The sequence below is a fragment of the Heterocephalus glaber genome, unplaced genomic scaffold (genome assembly GCF_053883595.1).
Source record: "Heterocephalus glaber isolate CG9 unplaced genomic scaffold, H.glaber_assembly_v1.0 deba00000122, whole genome shotgun sequence".
NCBI lineage: Eukaryota > Metazoa > Chordata > Mammalia > Rodentia > Bathyergidae > Heterocephalus > Heterocephalus glaber.
Genome location: NW_028258138.1, coordinates 77,947,158 through 77,964,014, shown reverse-complemented (window position 1 = coordinate 77,964,014; position 16,857 = coordinate 77,947,158). Strand labels below are relative to the sequence as shown.

The 16,857-nt window shown below is 37.5% G+C and overlaps 1 protein-coding gene and 1 pseudogene across 10 annotated transcripts in view; one reads left to right on the top strand and one right to left on the bottom strand.

The window, feature by feature from the left end:
• Positions 1-16,857, top strand: part of Rad18 (RAD18 E3 ubiquitin protein ligase) — a 199,852-nt gene that overhangs the window by 116,292 nt on the left and 66,703 nt on the right. For all 10 annotated transcript variants that reach the window (XR_015453336.1, XM_087216724.1, XM_087216722.1 and 7 more), the window contains one exon: positions 5,785-5,919. Coding sequence is in view for 9 of the 10 variants with exons in the window: in XM_087216724.1 (XP_087072850.1) it covers positions 5,785-5,919 (135 nt within the window). In the remaining variant the exon portion in view is untranslated. The remainder of the gene's footprint in view (positions 1-5,784; positions 5,920-16,857) is intronic.
• On the bottom strand, positions 8,319-8,766 carry LOC106009813 (ubiquitin-conjugating enzyme E2 D3 pseudogene; annotated as a pseudogene).

Below are 16,857 nucleotides of genomic sequence, written 5' to 3'. Positions count from 1 at the left end.
GTTGGTGTAGTATGTGCTGTGGGTCTGGAAATATGTCCACCTTTACAGTATCACACAGAGTAATTCACTGCCCTAGGAATCTTCTTTGCTGTGGCTTCTCATTCTTTCCTATTCTCTAACCCCTGGTCTTTTAAGTTTCTTTTCAGTTAGACCCTTGTCTTACTACTGGTCTTTTTAGTTTCCAAAGTTCTGACTTTCCCAGAATGTCATATAGTTGGAGTCATGTAGTGTAAAACCTTTTCAAATGGGTTTCTGAACTTGATAATATACCTTTAAGGCTCCTCTGCTTCTTTTCATGGTTTGTTAGCTCATTTCTTTTTTTCTTCTTCTAATGTTTTTAACAGTGCTGGAGGTTGAACCTAGGATCTCACATGTGCTTACAAGTGGTCTGCGACTGAGCCACACCCCCTGTCAGCTCATTTCTTTTTACTGCTGAATGATACTGCACTGTTTAAATGTATGCACAGCAATCCATTCACCTGCTAAAGGACATCTTAATTGTGTCCATGTTTTGGCTGTTAATGTTTGAAGCTGCTATAAATGGTTGTGTCCGGGTTCTATGTGGATATATATTTTAAACTCATTTACTCTGATACCAGGGAACATGATTGCTAGATGGTATATTATCCTTTGTTTTATAAGAAACTGCTGAATTGTCTTCCAGAGTGGGTGGTACTGTTTTTCACTCCTACCAACAATAATAGTTACGTTGCTCTGCTTTTTCACCAACATTGGATGTTATCAGTCCTTTTCATTTTCACCATTTTTGTAGATAGGTAGTGATGTTGAATTGTTGTTTTGTTTACTGGTGCTGGGGATTGCATGCTACCACTGTATGCATTTCCATCCCCTTTAAACATTTTATTTTCAGACAGGGTCTCGGTAAGTTGCCCACCCTGGCCTTGAACTTGTGATCCTCCTACCTCACCTTTCTGAGTAGCTGGGATTACAAATGTGTGCCATCACACCTGGCTCATTATTTTAGTTTGCAGTTCCTTAATGACACGTGATATTGAACTTCTCTTAATATACTTGTTTGCTACCTGCATATCCTTTCTGGTGAGGTGTCTCGATCTTTTGTCCATTTTAAAATCGGGTTGTTCATTTTCTTATTGTTTTAAGAGTTCTTTGTGTATTTTGGAGAAGTCTTTTTGTGAGATATGACTTTTGCAAATATTTTCCTTTAGTCTACGGCTTGTCTTATTCTCTTTATATTCTGTCCTAATAAAATGGCAAAGCAAGCCCTGAAGTGATTCAGTAATTCTGTACTTTGCTGTGCAACAGAACAAAATACAATACAGTTTATGGGTAGAAACACCCTATCATCTTTTAAATAGGTACAAGTAGGTGTTTGATAAAATGGAACACCCATTAATGATAAAAGCATACAGTAAACTAGAAGTTATTTAAATTGGTAAAGGGTATGTATGAAAAACTTACAACCGATGCAGTACTTGATGATAAAATACTGAATGTTTTTCTCTGTTTGGGAAAAAGGTGCAGATGTTGATTCTTAATCACTTTGATTCAACATTGTACCATAGGTCCTAATCAATACCATCTGGCAAGAAAGAGAAGTAAACAATGTACAGATTTGGAGGAAATACAACTTTAAAATCATAGACAACAGGATTATCTTTCAGAAATGTTATGAGCCATAAAAATGTGTAAATTAGATACCATTATAGATTTGCTCTTCAAAAGACACAGGAAAATGAAGCAATCACAGATTGGGAAAAAATAGCTGTAAGACTTGTACTTGAAAAACTACTGGTATTTGTATAAAGAGCTCTTACAACTCAACAGTAATGTTTATATCATATTTTAAGAAATTGGGCAATCACTTCTCAGCTTTTTAGCTAAGTGTAAAAATTGAGCAGAAGATTTGGATAGATTCTTTACCAAAGCAGGTATTCAGGTGCCTAATAATCTAATGAAAGGATATTGTTTTATTAGACATTATTCTTTAAGAAAATACAAAATGACAAAATAATGTACTTACTTGAATGGAGAAAACAAAACAAAAAAGGCATCTGTAAATGCAATGTTTTGTGTCCAGGTACACCAGAATGGTCCTCTGCAATGGAATAAAGTACAGTGTACTTCTGGCCTATGAGACAATATGTATGAATCTCAGAAACACTGTGCTAAAAGAAAAGCCAGACTAAAAAGATGCCAATCTGTGTCATAACCATTTTCATAAAACTCTAGAAAAGGCAGAAGTGTTGTGAATGAAAGTGGTTCAGTGCTGCTGGGGACTGTAGGATGGAAAGGAGAACTGAGTGGGGTCGTGAACTGGCCCATGAAATGAGTGGGTGATTTAAATCTTCCTTTTTGTGATTGTGTTGCTAGTTGTATAACTTCATTTTAAATAAAACTTAACAAATTATTCATGTAAAATTAATGAATTTTATTGTGTGTAAACTTTGTGAGTTTGATTTTAAAAATTTATTAAGTGTTCCATTTTTTGCAGATCTCTTTAATGTAGTCTGATTCTCATATTGGCTTCTGTATTTAAACTTCACCCATGTGTTGTTTTGGGTAGTGTATATGAAAAATATCTAGCTTCACACAGATATTTAGGAAAAGGGGACGTTTCATAGATATTTCAGGAAATTGTAGATATGTTTTGATACTACACTAAAACTTGACAAGTGTTATTTTTAGAAGTTGTAATGGAATTTGAAATCATATTAATGAATCTTGTATATTTCATTACATTAAAATCCACTGTTTTGTCTTATGATAACATCAATGGATCATTTATCTTTACATGACTTTGTAACATCATCTTTTATGTTAAATAACTTAGTTCATTGAGTTCCAAATGTTTGCACATTTCATTTATCTTATATAATGTTTTAAAAAGTGTTTCTTAATATCACCACCAATCTCATCAGAAAAGTTTAAAAAAAAGTTTTAAATACTTAGAAGCTGTGAAGCTTACAATGGTATTTACAAGTTACCCAAAATTCTGATTTTCATTTAAAGTTTCTAATTTTATATTTGACAGGTAGTACTGTCACTTGTTTTCCCTTGAACTGACATAGTCCTCTAATTCAATTTTCAGAAAATGCAAAATATCGAGGCCTGAATGACCATAATTTATTGTTCTTTCCATTTAGCATGATATCCGATTCAATAAATGGCTAGTTAAGCTCACAGATCACATGTGTACCCATCATATTTTGATATACCTCAGAAGTGCTTTATTTATAAATTCTCATTTTATCACAGAGGCTTTTAGAAAGACATATATTCAAGGGTCAAAATTATTTGCTTTCCAGTACTGCAGATTGGACTTTTTTGTGGTTCTAAATGGTGAGTTAATAGCTGTGAGAACTTATTGATGTAGTTTGGGTCACTTCCTTAATGCCTGCTAAGGGACTAGAAATTTTATTCAACATTGCTATTGAACTATTTACCTGTATGACACCAGAATAAAAAAGACAGGTAACGTTTTAGTAATATTATGACCGTAAGTTCCATGTTGTCTACCCTTTGAAGAATTCTCAGGTAGTGGACCTTGAAGTCTGTTGCTTTAGAGTATAGAAGACAGCAAAAGATGAGCCTGCTAAGCAAACTGTCAAGGTGTGTCTGTAAGATAGGGGGAAAACTTGGAGATGTGGTATCAGAAAATCTAGGAAAACAGGGCATTTTAAGCAAGAAGAAATCATGAATTGTTACACATATTTCTGTGGAAAGTTATGTACCAGGCGATACAAGGGACGAATAGATTTCACAGCTAGGAGGCAACAAACGAGAATGGTGTTTCCTTTAGAATGGTTTCCTTGAGAGAAACAGAGATGTAAGAAGCACTTAGAAGTGCTTGAGAACAAAGTGAAGGCAAGGAAGTGAGACCATTAAGGTAAACACCTCTTTGGGGGAAGTTTTATTGTGTCAGGGAGAACAGCAAAATGAACTTGTAGCTGGAGGGTGGGGGAAGGATCTTATTTGTTTTTTAAAGTTTGTTGTTTTAATTGGTAGATACTTAACTCGGTGACTTTAAGAATTTTTTATTGCAAACTACAGCAAGAAATATATTTATATGATTACTCTTTACACACATATTCTTGAAACAAGTTTCACAAAACAGTATTTACTTTTTCCACTTTTAATGCACTCTGGTATAATTTATTGTTTCACTGGGAGTTTTCATGCACATAGTCGACACATAAATAAGTGGTACCTTGGTTCATGAACTTAATTCTTTCCACAATTCAGATTGCAAACTGAGAACCAAATCAAATTCAATGGTTAGGTTCAGTGTTTACCATATGGAGAAATTTGATTCAGTTCTCATCCAGTTTGGTTTGCAACCAGAATCATGGAAAGAATTAAGTTTGTGAACCCCGAGATACCACTGTATTAGAACTAGAGCTGTCTGTCCCGAATGTCTTTGCTGTACCTATCAGTGTCTATAGGAAGCAATCTTCTGTCTTCTTTGTTGTGACTTTTTAAATTTAGCACTCTTTCCCCACGTGAAAGGATAATTTTCAAAGACAAGTAGAATCATTACTTTCATGGCTATAAAATGAACACTTGCTTTTATTAGAAACTTTTAAAAAAACTCATTGTTAGAGAGGGGACTGAGAAGATATTATAGGGGAATCCAAAGAAGAGTTATATTTAGGTATGAGGAATATTGAAATGAATGTGAGAATGGGGGCAAAATTTTCTTCATCCATAGTAGGGTAAGGAATCAGTTGAACCTCCACCAGAAAGGATTTTTATATTTATAGACTTTATATATTTAAATATATTTTATACCTATATTTTCCATTACTGTCAGTGAAGGGCTAGAATCCTGGAAGAGGAGCTCTAGACCCTACATCGTTTTCACTTGAAACACAAATTTTCCCTACATCCAGGATACTCTTACAACTTAATGTTGTGCTACAAGGAAAATGGAAGAAACCAAGTGATTAAAAAGTATTTTGTTGGCTGTCATGTGAAAGCCATCTCAGAACTTTGTTTTAGCCACTTGTAGTATTGCTTCCTTCTAAGAGTTTTTGCAAGATTTATGCTATTACTTTGAGCCATGACCTACGTGTTTAAGGTTGCTAGGTTAAGGAAGCTGCAACCTCTACTGTTTGAGGTTCATGGTTCAGAATCACAAATGAAGTCCCAAAGTCCATGTTTTCACAATGACTGGACACTCTGTTCAGCATATTATTAACATACACTAATAATGGTGACCTTGAAGTTAGGGTTAATTAAATTATTTTCAGATACGTTAAAGTGACAGTAAAGATTGTTGCTATAGTATTCTTAGGTAGGAGAAATTAGTGGGCAGAGGTCTTAGAATATTAAAATATTTCTGTTGGGAAACACACAAAACGTGAGAAAAAAAGGAGACTTGGAATGAAGTTGTTAGAACCTCACTTTCCTAGAGGCTCTTACTTTTGTATCAGTTACTGTAATCCTCTGGTCTTAGTATCTGCTTGTTTCTTGGAAGTTAAAATGGTATCTTTGGAATATATTTAAAAGAGCATCTTTCTTGCTCTATCAAAAGCTTTTCCTGAGTATGGGATTTGGGAAGAAACCTAAGAGTAGCCAGCAGGAATATTCTGTTTCTATGTGTGTATTTGAGGATGGATGGATCAGGAGAAAACTTCCACGGTCCCCAGCCCTTCGAGTTCTTCTTGGCAGCTCTTCCAGTCAGTGTGGTGACCCTGAGGACGGCGTCCAGGCACAAGTGCACAGCTTTTCATCCTCTGGCTCTTGGTGTAAGTCGTTCCCTCTCACAATCCTGCCTTGCTGAGAAGGTCTTTTGAATTTCAGGTAAAAAGCATCAGAATGAGTTTCAACTTCTGGTGGATCAAGCCAAAAAAGGATACAAGAAAACTGGTGGAATGTCAAAAAACAAAGTAATGAAAGAAGAAGAATCTACGGGAAAGCTGTTATCTGTATGCATGGGTAAGAGATTAATAAAATCAGGAATATGGTTAATTTTATTTATTTTTAATATAAAAAGAAAATAAAACAAAGGTATTTACTGGAGTTATGAGGTCTTTTAAGTGGGAAAACATATTTTTGGATCTACTTCCTGTAGTGGTTATCTAGGTTTATTACTGTAGGGAAAATGATTCAAAGAATGCCCTGAAGAAACAATCTCTAAAGTCTGTCTTCCTTTCAGTTAATGAAAAATCTTAAATTCCTTAGTTGTTTTAACCTTGAGGATATTTTCTAGGTATAGGATTTATTGCTGGATATCCTAAGATATACTACAAATAATATAAATTATTGTTACAGAACAGTGGTAAAATGTTGACTCTGAATGTTTACTTTACTTTGGGTAAAATATTCTGCTAAAGTCCAGAGCTAATGAACTTGGAATGCTGTGCATGCAGCATATAACTTAATTAGGATCTGTTTTTAAATTTGAGATATTATATATCTTTTGTTAAGGCTTTGGGCTGGTGAACAACACAGACTCATAATGGGAAAGGTGCACCAGAAATGTCTTTATTATTTTTTCTTTACGTGGTAAAACATACACAATATTGTATCTTTTTCACCATTCACACATGTATGATTCTTTCACATTAAATATCTTCATAGTATTGTATAACCATCTCCACTCTGATTACCCAAAACCTTTTCATTATCCCCAACACAGACTCTGTGCTCACGACATGGTCACTTTCCTTCTGTCCCTTACAGCCCTTATGGTCTCTGTTTTATTTTCTGTACCTATGAATTTGCCTGTTTTTGGTGCCTCAATATAAATGGAACTGTACCATATTTACTCTTCTGTGTTGGCTCATTTCTCTAAGCATAATGTTTTTAGTGCCCATCAATGTTGTAGCACGTATTAAAATTTCATGGTTTGGTTTGGTTTGGTTTTTGCTGTGCTGAACAGAGCCCAGGACCTCTTACATGCTAAGCAAGCTCTGTATCACTGAACTACATCCCCAGCCCTGTTGTTCCTTGTTATGGTTGAATAATATTCCATAGTATGTATATACCACATTCTGTTTATCCACTTATCTGTTATGGGTTATTTCAGCCTTTTGGTTATTGAAAACTATGTTGCTGTAAGCGCTGGTTTTCCGGTATCTGTTCAAGTCCCTGCTTGCAGTTCTTTTGAAGTGGAATTTCTAGCTCATATGGTGGTTCCATGTTGAACCCTTTCACAAACCACTCAACTGTTTTCCTCAGCTTCATTGTTTTGCATTCCCACCAGCAATGCATGAATATTCCATCTTTTCCATATTCTTGTCAGTGTTTCTTATTTTCTGTTTTAAAATTGTTGTTATTGTTGAGGTCATCTTAGGTGTGAAATGGTATGTTATCATGGTTTTGATTTGTGTTCTTATTGGCTATTTGTTTTTCTTCTTTGGAGTATATTCAGGTCCTTTGACTATTTTTAATCAGGTGTTTTGTGATCATTGTTAAGTTTAGGAGTTCTGAATATTAATCCCTTATCTTACATATTATTCATAAGTACTTGTAAACATCATCTATGTGGTCTTTTTTGCTTTCTTTTTTTTTTCCATTGGTTTATGCAACTTTATTGAAGAAAGATAAATCAGTTACTAGCAGAGCTGTTAGTTGATCACTGATCCATTGATAACTTGCATCATTTACTCAGTGCTATATTAAACAGTGTATTGGAAGATAGATTAACTAATAGCTTCAAGCCTCCTAACAGTTTAAATGAAAATTACAAAATATTTTGAGACCCTACTTTAGAATACAAAGGGTGTTTGAGTTCCAATTTCCATTCTCTGTAGAACAAAAAGAAGTCATTCCTTTATTTACCTGCATAAAATACATCACATTTTCTATTCTGCCGATGCTATAAATTCAATATCAATTCTCCAGCTACATCAGTTATGAGCATAAAGTATATCACGTAACCTCAAATCTCTAACAGTGGAAGACTTAACAAGAATGGATGCTGCTAGAATTATGCTGCTTTCTTGCCATGACAACCAAACATCCATCTCCCTCACCTCAGCTGGCTTCTTCAGCAGTTAGAGCTGTGAGGAATGGTTTAGTCTTATAACCAAGTTAGAGTGAAGACATTGGTCACATAACACACATGCTCCATTTAAAAAAAAATTATCAATCTTAGGCCACTGTTCTCTTGTAACTACTTTACAGTTTCTAAAAACAGTTATTGTCCAAAGCTAGAAGAGCTTAAGTCTTCTCAGATGAGCATGTGAATGAATGGAGGGAGGTAAACAAAAATTAAAATTTAAAAAGATGAGGATTTATAGGGGAGCAGCTGGATAAGAAAATCAAAAAAGGAACAATAATTTAAAGTTTATTCCAGCTATAATGCAGATTATTCTGATTTTAAGGTAGTATCACATGGCATACTTTTGAGTCCATTCTCGAGATATTCTGTTGTACTTGTCTCTGTTTTATAGAACCGTGCAATCTCTGGCACTCGGGGGTCATCTGGGTTTGGATCACATAGTAGTGAACAAATGGATAAAAGAACTTTAGAAATAGTTAAAGCAGGAGACCACTGTGATCTTAGGATATCTAGACAAATGCTGCCATTACTGTTACTATTTAGATGATAAATCCTTATTGTAAATGCAGCCTTAGGTGGTTTGAAGGGGTAGTCTGTAGGAAAATGAATTGTCAAAAAGAATACACCACCTTTATATGGGCTGTCCCATAATTGTGGCTTGCCAATGGAACATGTCATCCCCAACTGGGCTTGCAGAACATTGTGCTGGAGGGTCATGGGCCAAATCACTAAGTTCCTTATTAATCCGCTTCAGCGCCATGGTCCATGCTGTCCTGGCCCTCACTGTCCGTGTGTTTTCGGTCCCGCCCGTCTGGTTGGTCCTCGGCTCCCAGTGGCTCAGACAGGGCCCTCTTCACTGGCCCTCCTCCTCATCGCGGTTGGGCCCATGCACCACCGCCTCCAGCTCGGAATAGCACCTTGACTACACCGACTGGAGGTCGCGCCGGCAGCCTTTTTTGCTTTCTTGATAGTGTCATTTCCATGTAAAATGTGCTTTCACAAAGGTGCTGAATTTTGATGAACACCTTTGCTTTTGGTGTTATATCCCCAAAGTCATTGCCAAATTTAATATCATACATAATTTTCTGCTAAGTTTTCTTGCAAAAATTTTATAGTTCTAACCCTTACATTTAGGTCCTGGATCCATTCTGAGTTAATTTTTATATGTGTTATAATGTAAGGGTCCCATTTGATTCTTTTTTTTTATTTTATGAAAAAATAATACAAAAATTCTAAGAAAATAATAATAGTTAATACATTGTATATCATTATTTTCAAAATAGTTACTCAGAGTACAGCTAACTTGATTCTTTTTTTTTTTTTTTTTTTTTTGGTTCTGGGGATTGAACTTGGGTCCTTGTGCTTATGGGGCAGGCAGTGGAACCACTGAGCTAAATCCCCGTCCCCTAACTTGATTCTTTTGCAAGTAGATACCTAGTTTTTCTCAGCATCATTTATCGGAGTCTTCTTTCTCCATTGAATGATCTTGGTGGGTCCTGCCAAAAATCATCCAACCTTGTGAAGGTTTGTTTATTCTATGTTCCATTAGCCTGTAAATCTGTCCTCTTGTTTATACCATGCTGTTGTAATTACTCTAGCTTGGTACTAAATTTCAAAGTTGAAAAGTTTGAATTCTTCAGCTTTACACTTCCTTTTCAATATTTTTTGGTTACTTGGGCCCTCTTGAGATTCTGTATGAATTTTAGGATAGACTTTTCTTTTTCTACAAAAAGCATTAAGATTTTGATACTGGATTATGTCAAATCTGTAGGTTACTTTTGGCAGGCCTCTTTTGAGGAGTCTCATTATGTAGTCAAGGCTGATCCCAAACTTGCTATGTAGTCCAGGCTAGCCTCAAACTTGAAATCCTCCTGCATCAACCTCATGAGTGCTGCAGTCAGAGCCATGCACCACATCCCCAGCTTGAGTAGACACCTTAACAGTATGAACTCTTGTAAATCATGAATGTGGGATGTCTTTCCATTTAATTGTCTTTAATTTCTCATAGCAGTTTTTTTTTTGTTAAATTCTTTTATTGGTACATTTTAGCTAAACAACACAATTACATATCTCATTGGGAACTTGTACCTTTACATGATACATCTTGGTTCTTATTTTTTCCCCATTCCTAGCCCTCTCTTCACCCGCTCCACCCTTTCCTATTTACAAAGACTTTATTTCCATTTTTTCCATTTCTCATCATTTTTCCTTTCCCTTCTTTCCTTTCCCCTGCCCCTGCCACAACCCCTACGCCTTTGGACCTTTTCTTCCTATTTTGCATTATCAATTATTCACCCTAATCCTTGATATATTTTACGTATGCAGTATAATGACATCCATCATTGGAAATTTGCACCTTTACATAATGTTTCTTGGTTCTTATATTTCAGCCTTGCCCAGCCCTCCCTTCAACCCCTCCATCCCTCCCTATTTACAGAGATTATGTTTCTATTTTTCCATTTTCTCATATTAATCCCATTCCCTTCTTTCCTTTCCCCTACCCCTCCCACTTCCTTCCCCTTTGCCCCTTTTCTTCCTATTTCACGTTACCTATTATACATTTTAGTCCTTATTTATACTTTCAGTTTCTCACACCAGAGAAACAATTCGGTATTTATACATGTGTGTCCTATTTATTTCACTTACGAGTATCGCCTCAATGTGCATCCACTTAGCTATAAATGTCTCTAATTTCTCATTTTTTTTGGCTGAGTAGTACTCCGTTTTATAAAAAAACCACATTTTCTTTATTCAGTCTCCAGCTGATGGGCATTTGGGCTGTTTCCAAATTTTTGCTATTATAAACTGTGCTGCTGTGAACATGGGCGCACATATATCACTGTGGTATGATTCTTTTAATTCTTTGGGGAAGATCCCCAGCAGTGGAATAGCGGGGTCAAATGGGACTTCCAGTCCTAGTTCTTTGAGGTCTCTCCATACTGATTTCCACAGTGGTTGCACCAGTCTACACTCCCACCAGCAGTGGAGCAAGGTTCCTCTTTCCCCACAGCCCCGCCAGCATTTGTTATTGGTTGATTTCGTGATAGCAGCCATTCTTTCTGGAGTGAGGTGGAATCTCAGCATTGTTTTCATTTGCATCTCTCGAATGACCAGTGATGTTGAACATTTTTTCATGTATTTATTTGCTATTTCTACTTCTTTGTGTGAGAAATGTCTGTTCATTTCAGAGGCCCATTTTCGGATTGGGTCTTTAAATTTGGAGGTCTGATCTTTTTAAGTTCTTTATAGATTCGAGATAGTAGACCTTTGTCTGAGGAAAAGCAGGTGAAGATTTTTTCCCCACATTGTGGGTTGTCTCTTCACACTGCTGGTGGTTTCTCTTGCTGTGCAGAAACTTTTTTTTTTTTTGGTACCAGGGATTGAACTCGGGTCCTTGTGCTTGCACAGCAGGCAGCGAAACCACTGAGCTAAATCCCTGGCCCAGAAGCCTTTTAATACGAAGAGATCCCACTTGCTGATTATTTGTGCTAGTTCATGGGCAACTGAGATTTTGTTCGTAAAATCTTTTCCTACACCGATGTCTTAAAGGGTTTTACCTAACCTCTGTTCCAACTGGTTCACAGTTTCTATTTTAATATTTAGATCTTTAATCCATTTTGATTTTAGTTTAGTGTGTGGCGAGAGAGAAAGGTCTAGTTTTAATCTTTGGCAAGTTGAAACCCAATTTTTCCAGCACCATTTCTTAAAGAGGCTATCTTTCCTCCAGTGAGGGTAGTTGGCTCCTTTATGGAAGATGAGATGGCTGAGTGTGTCTGGAGTGGTTTCTGCCTCTTCTAATCTGTTCCACTGGTCCTCAAGTCTGTTTCTTTGCCAGTACCATGCTGTTTTTATCATAGTAGCTTTGTAGTATAGTTGCAGGTTGGGGATTGTGATATCCCCTGCCATGTCTCTGTTACCTAGAATTGCTTTTGCTATTCTGGGTCTCTTCTTGTTCCAAATGAATTTTTGGATTGTTTTCTCAAGGTCCATGAAGTATGCTGCTGGGATCTCAATTGGAATTGCATTGAATCTATGTAGCAGTTTTGGAAGTATGGCCATTTTCATTATATTAATCCTTCCTACCCAGGAGCAGGGGATATCTGTCCATTTTCTGATATCATCTTCAATCTCTCTTTTCAGAGTGCCTTAGTTTTCAGAGAAGAGGTCTTTGATTTCTTTCGTTAGGATGATTCCTAGGTATTTCAGTATTTTGGATGCTATTGTGAAAGGAATTATTTGCCCTATTGCTCTCTCTGTGAGTCTGTCATTGGTGTAGAGGAAAGCTATTGATTTTTGTGTGTTGACCTTGTAACCAGCTACTTGACTGAATTTGCTTATTAAGTCTAGAAGACTTTTGGTGGAGTTTGTGGGATCTTGTATATAGAGTATCATGTCATCTGCAAATAATGACAATTTCACTTCTTCATTTCCTATCTTTATTCCTTTTATTTCTTTCTCTTGTCTAATTGCCGTGGCTAATGTTTCCAGAACTATATTGAACAAGAGCGGTGATAGTGGACATCCTTGTCTTGTTCCTGATTTTAGTGTGAAGGATTTCAGTTTTTGACCATTTAGTATAATATTGGCTGTTGGTTTTTCATAGATGGCTTTTATCAGATTGAGGTAGAGACTATCTATTCCAATTTTTTGTAGGGTTTTTATCATAAATGCATGTTGGATTTTGTCAAATGCTTTTTCTGCGTCTGTAGAGATAATCATATGGTTTTTGTCCTTGGCTCTATTGATATAGTGTATTACACTCATTGATTTGCGTATATTGAACCATCCCTGCATCCCTGGGATGAATCCTGCTTGATCAGGGTGTATGATCTTCTTGATGATATTCTGCATTCTATTTGCCAGTATCTTAGTAAGGATTTTTGCATCTATGTTCATTAGTGAGATTGGCCTATAGTTCTCCTTTTCGGTTGTGTCTTTCTCTGCTTTGGGGATCAAGGTGATGCTTGCTTCCAGGAATGAATTTGGGAGTATTGCTTCCCTTTCAATTTCATTGAAAAGTTTAAACAGTAGTGGCAGCAGTTCCTCTCTAAATGTCTTGTAGAATTCAGCAGTGAAGCCATCAGGGCCCGGGCTTTTCTTAGTTGATAAGTTTTTAATTACATTTTCAGTTTCATTGGTTCATATTGGATTGTTCGGAATTGTTAGGTCTTCTTCATTCAACTTTGGTAATTCATATGTATCTAGGAATCTGTCTATTTCTTCTGTGTTATCCATCTTATTGGCGTATAGGTTCTGGAAGTAGGCATTGATGGTCCTCTGGATTTCTGCTGGGTCTGTTGTAATTTCACCCTTTTCATTCCTAATTGCATGGATTTGGGCCTTTTCTTTCCTTTTTCTGGTAAGGTTGGCTAAGGGTTTGTCAGTTTTGTTGATTCTTTCAAAGAACCAACTCTTGGCTTCATTGATGTTTTGTATCATTCTCTTAGTCTCCATTGCATTGATTTCTCCTCTGATCTTTATAATTTCCTCCCTTGTATGAGCTTTGGGGTTGTCCTGTTCTTCTTTTTCTAGAAGCTTGAGGTTCAACCTTAGGTTGTTTAATTGGGCTCGTTCTGTTTTCTTAATATGCATATTCACTGCTACGAATTTCCCTCATAAGACTGCATTCATTGTGTCTCATAGATTCCGATATGTTGCATTGTCATTGTCATTTACTTGTAGGATCTGTCTGATTTCTTCTTTAATTTCCTCTGTGACCCACTGGTTATTCAGAAGTGTGTTGTTCAATTTCCACATGTTTATGAAATTTTTCCATTTTCTTTTGCTATGGATCTCCAATTTCATCACACTATGGTCTGATAATGTACAGGGGATAACTTCAATTCCTTTGCACTTACTTAAACATGTTCTATGCATGAGTATGTGGTCTATTTTGGAGAATGACCCATGTGCAGCTTAGAGGAATGTGTATTCTGATTTTGTAGGGTGGAAGACTCTGTCAACATCTGTTAAGTTCATTTGTTCAAGAGATCAAGTATTTCATTACTTATTTTTAGTCTAGTTGATCTATCTATTTGTGACAGTGGAGTGTTGAGGTCCCCCACTACAATTGTATTAGTGCATATATGACTTTTCATGTCCATTAGTATTTGTTTTATATAGTTGTGTCCACTAGTGTTTGGTGCATAGATATTTATGATTGTCATCTCTTCCTCTTGGATTCTTCCATTTACAAGGATGTAGTGCCCTTCTTCGTCTCTCTTAATCAGTGTTGGTTTGAAATCTACTTGATATGCAAAGAGGATAGCTACTCCTGTTTTTTTTCGGGTTCCCGTCTCATGGAGTATTGTTTTCCACCCTTTAACTTTCAGTCTGTGAGTTTCCTTTTGAATTAAGTGTGTTTCTTGTATGCAACGTATTGTTGGATTTTGCTTCTTGACCCATTCTACCAGTCTGTTTCTTTTGATTGGTGAATTGAGACCATTAACGTTGATGGTTATAACTGAAACGTATTGACTTGTTATTGCCATGACTTTTTCTTTTTGTTGGGTTCCCCCCCTTTACATTTAATTTCTTGTCATGCCAGATGGGTTCATTCTGCTTTGCTTCCTGGGGTTGTGATCCTCAATGTCTGTTCCTAGGATATTGTGTAAAATTTTTTGAAGTGCTGGTTTGGTATTCACGAAGTTCCTAAGGTGCTGTTTGTCATGAAAGTATCTTATTTCTCCATCCATTTTGAGAGATAGTTTTGCAGGGTACACCAATCTGGGTTGGAGGCTGTTTTCTTTTAGGGCTTGGAACATGTCACTCCAAGCTTTTCTTGCCTTGATGGTTTGTGTTGAGAAGTCTGCTGTGATTCTGATGGGCTTTCCTTTGTATGTGATTTGTTTTTTTTTCTCTAACTGCTTGTAGAACTTTGTTCTTCTGTTGTGTTTCTGGAATCTTAACAATTATATGCCTATGCGTAGATTTTTTTTGATCAAGGCTATTTGGAGTCCTATATGCCTCACTTATCTGTATGTCAAGTTCTTTTCCCCTGCTTGGGAAGTTTTTTGCCATTACTTCTGTGAAGAGATTTTTCATGTCATCTGCACTCTCTCCTGCTTCTTCATTGACTCCAATCAGTCATATGTTATTCTTCTTTGCATCATCTAGCAGATACTGGATTGATTTCTCGTGTTCCCTTATAATTTTGAAGCAATTTTTCTTTTCCTGATCACTAATTACAATCTTATCTTCTATATCTGAAATTCTGTCCTCACATTGGCTCATTCTGCTGTGCAGACTTTCAGTGGAGTTTTTCATGTCCTGGAAATCTATTTCCATCTGTTTTATGGATTCCATTTGTTTCTTATGTTGGGATTCCATCATGTTCCTGAGCTCCTCTCTAGATTTATTAATCATGTCTTGCACTAGGGGCACAGTTTCTCCTGTTATCTGAGAAATTATTTCTGATTTCATTTTTTCCAGATCCCCTTTTGTTGCCAGTTCATTGGGTCCAGGTGATTGAGTATCAGAGTGTTCCATGTCATTTCCCTTTGGGGTTGCTGTAGGTGATCTGGAAGTCTGGTTTTGAGACTTATTTACGTGTTTTCTCATTTTGACTCGGGGGGCAGGGGGTTGCTGTTGGCGCCCGTGCGGCTCACCTCCTCTGAGCTGGGAGAGGTAGGACAGGGTCTGGGCTCGGCAGTTGGGATGGTGGCCCAGAAGCCCCTTCCTTTGGTCCAGGAGAGGGTGGACAGAAGGCGGCCCAAATGCCCTTTCCTGTGGGCTGGGAGCAGCAGGCGGGATGGTGGCCGGGAAGCCCCTTCCTCTGGACCAGGAACAGTGGGACAGCTCCTCAGAAGCCCCTACTCTGGTCTGGGATTGGTGGGAGGTATGGTGTCTGGGAAGCCCCTTCCTCTGGACCAGGATCAGTGGGATGGTGGCTCAGAAGCCCTTACCTCTGGGCCGGGAGCAGCGGGACAGATGGCGGCCTGGAAGCCCCTTCCTCTGAGCTGGGAGTGGCAGGAGGCATGGTGGCTGGGAAGCCCCTTCCGCTGGACCAGGAGCTGTGGGGACTCATAGCAATTTTATAGCTTTCAGTAGACAGGTCTACCTCTTTGGCTAGCTGTATTCCCAAGTATTCCCACTGTATTCAGTGTTTCAGGTGCTAGTTCATTTATTACGTTCTTAAGTCTACTGGTACCCTTAGTTGAATGCTGCCTCCCTCAATGTGTTTCTCATGGTCTTTGAACCACTGAAATTTATTCATGTAGTTGTTTAAAGGATAATCTGAGAAGCTAGTCTCTTTTCCATCAGAACACTTTTTTTTTTTTTTTTGCAGTACTGGGGATCGAACTCAGGACCTTGAGCTTGTGAGGCAGGCATGGTCCCACTGAGCTAAATCCTTGGCCCCTAAGGAGAACACTTTTTGCTGATTAAGTGAATCTCTCTTGAATGTTGCTTGCACTTGGGTATTATGTACAGTACTGCGTATGTGCGTGCACATAAATGCTGCTCCTCTGGGCTTCAAGGGTGAAGGCTGCTGTACAGTTGCTGTGCATACGTGGGGAGTATGAGAGTGAGGAAGGCAGACACGAGCTGATTGAGAAGTTGGATTTTGTGTACTGTCCTTTCAGCAGTTCCACTTGTTCTGTAGAATAAACACTGAAGTGCTCCTGAAGTGAGCAGGATGTGCATTCTTTCAAGGGAAAGGCTTTCCCTGTTAGTGCTGTGTGCCTGGGGAGGCCTGATGTCTGAGGCTTAGTATTGGTGCTATACCAAAAGGCCTGTATCCGTGGAGCAGTGACAAACAGGAAGGATAACTGGCTTTCAGTACCCACAGATTGTTGGATGATATTTGTCCCCATGTCCCCAACACAATTTATCTTTGAGAAACTAATATAAAAAGGAAAGAAGAAAGA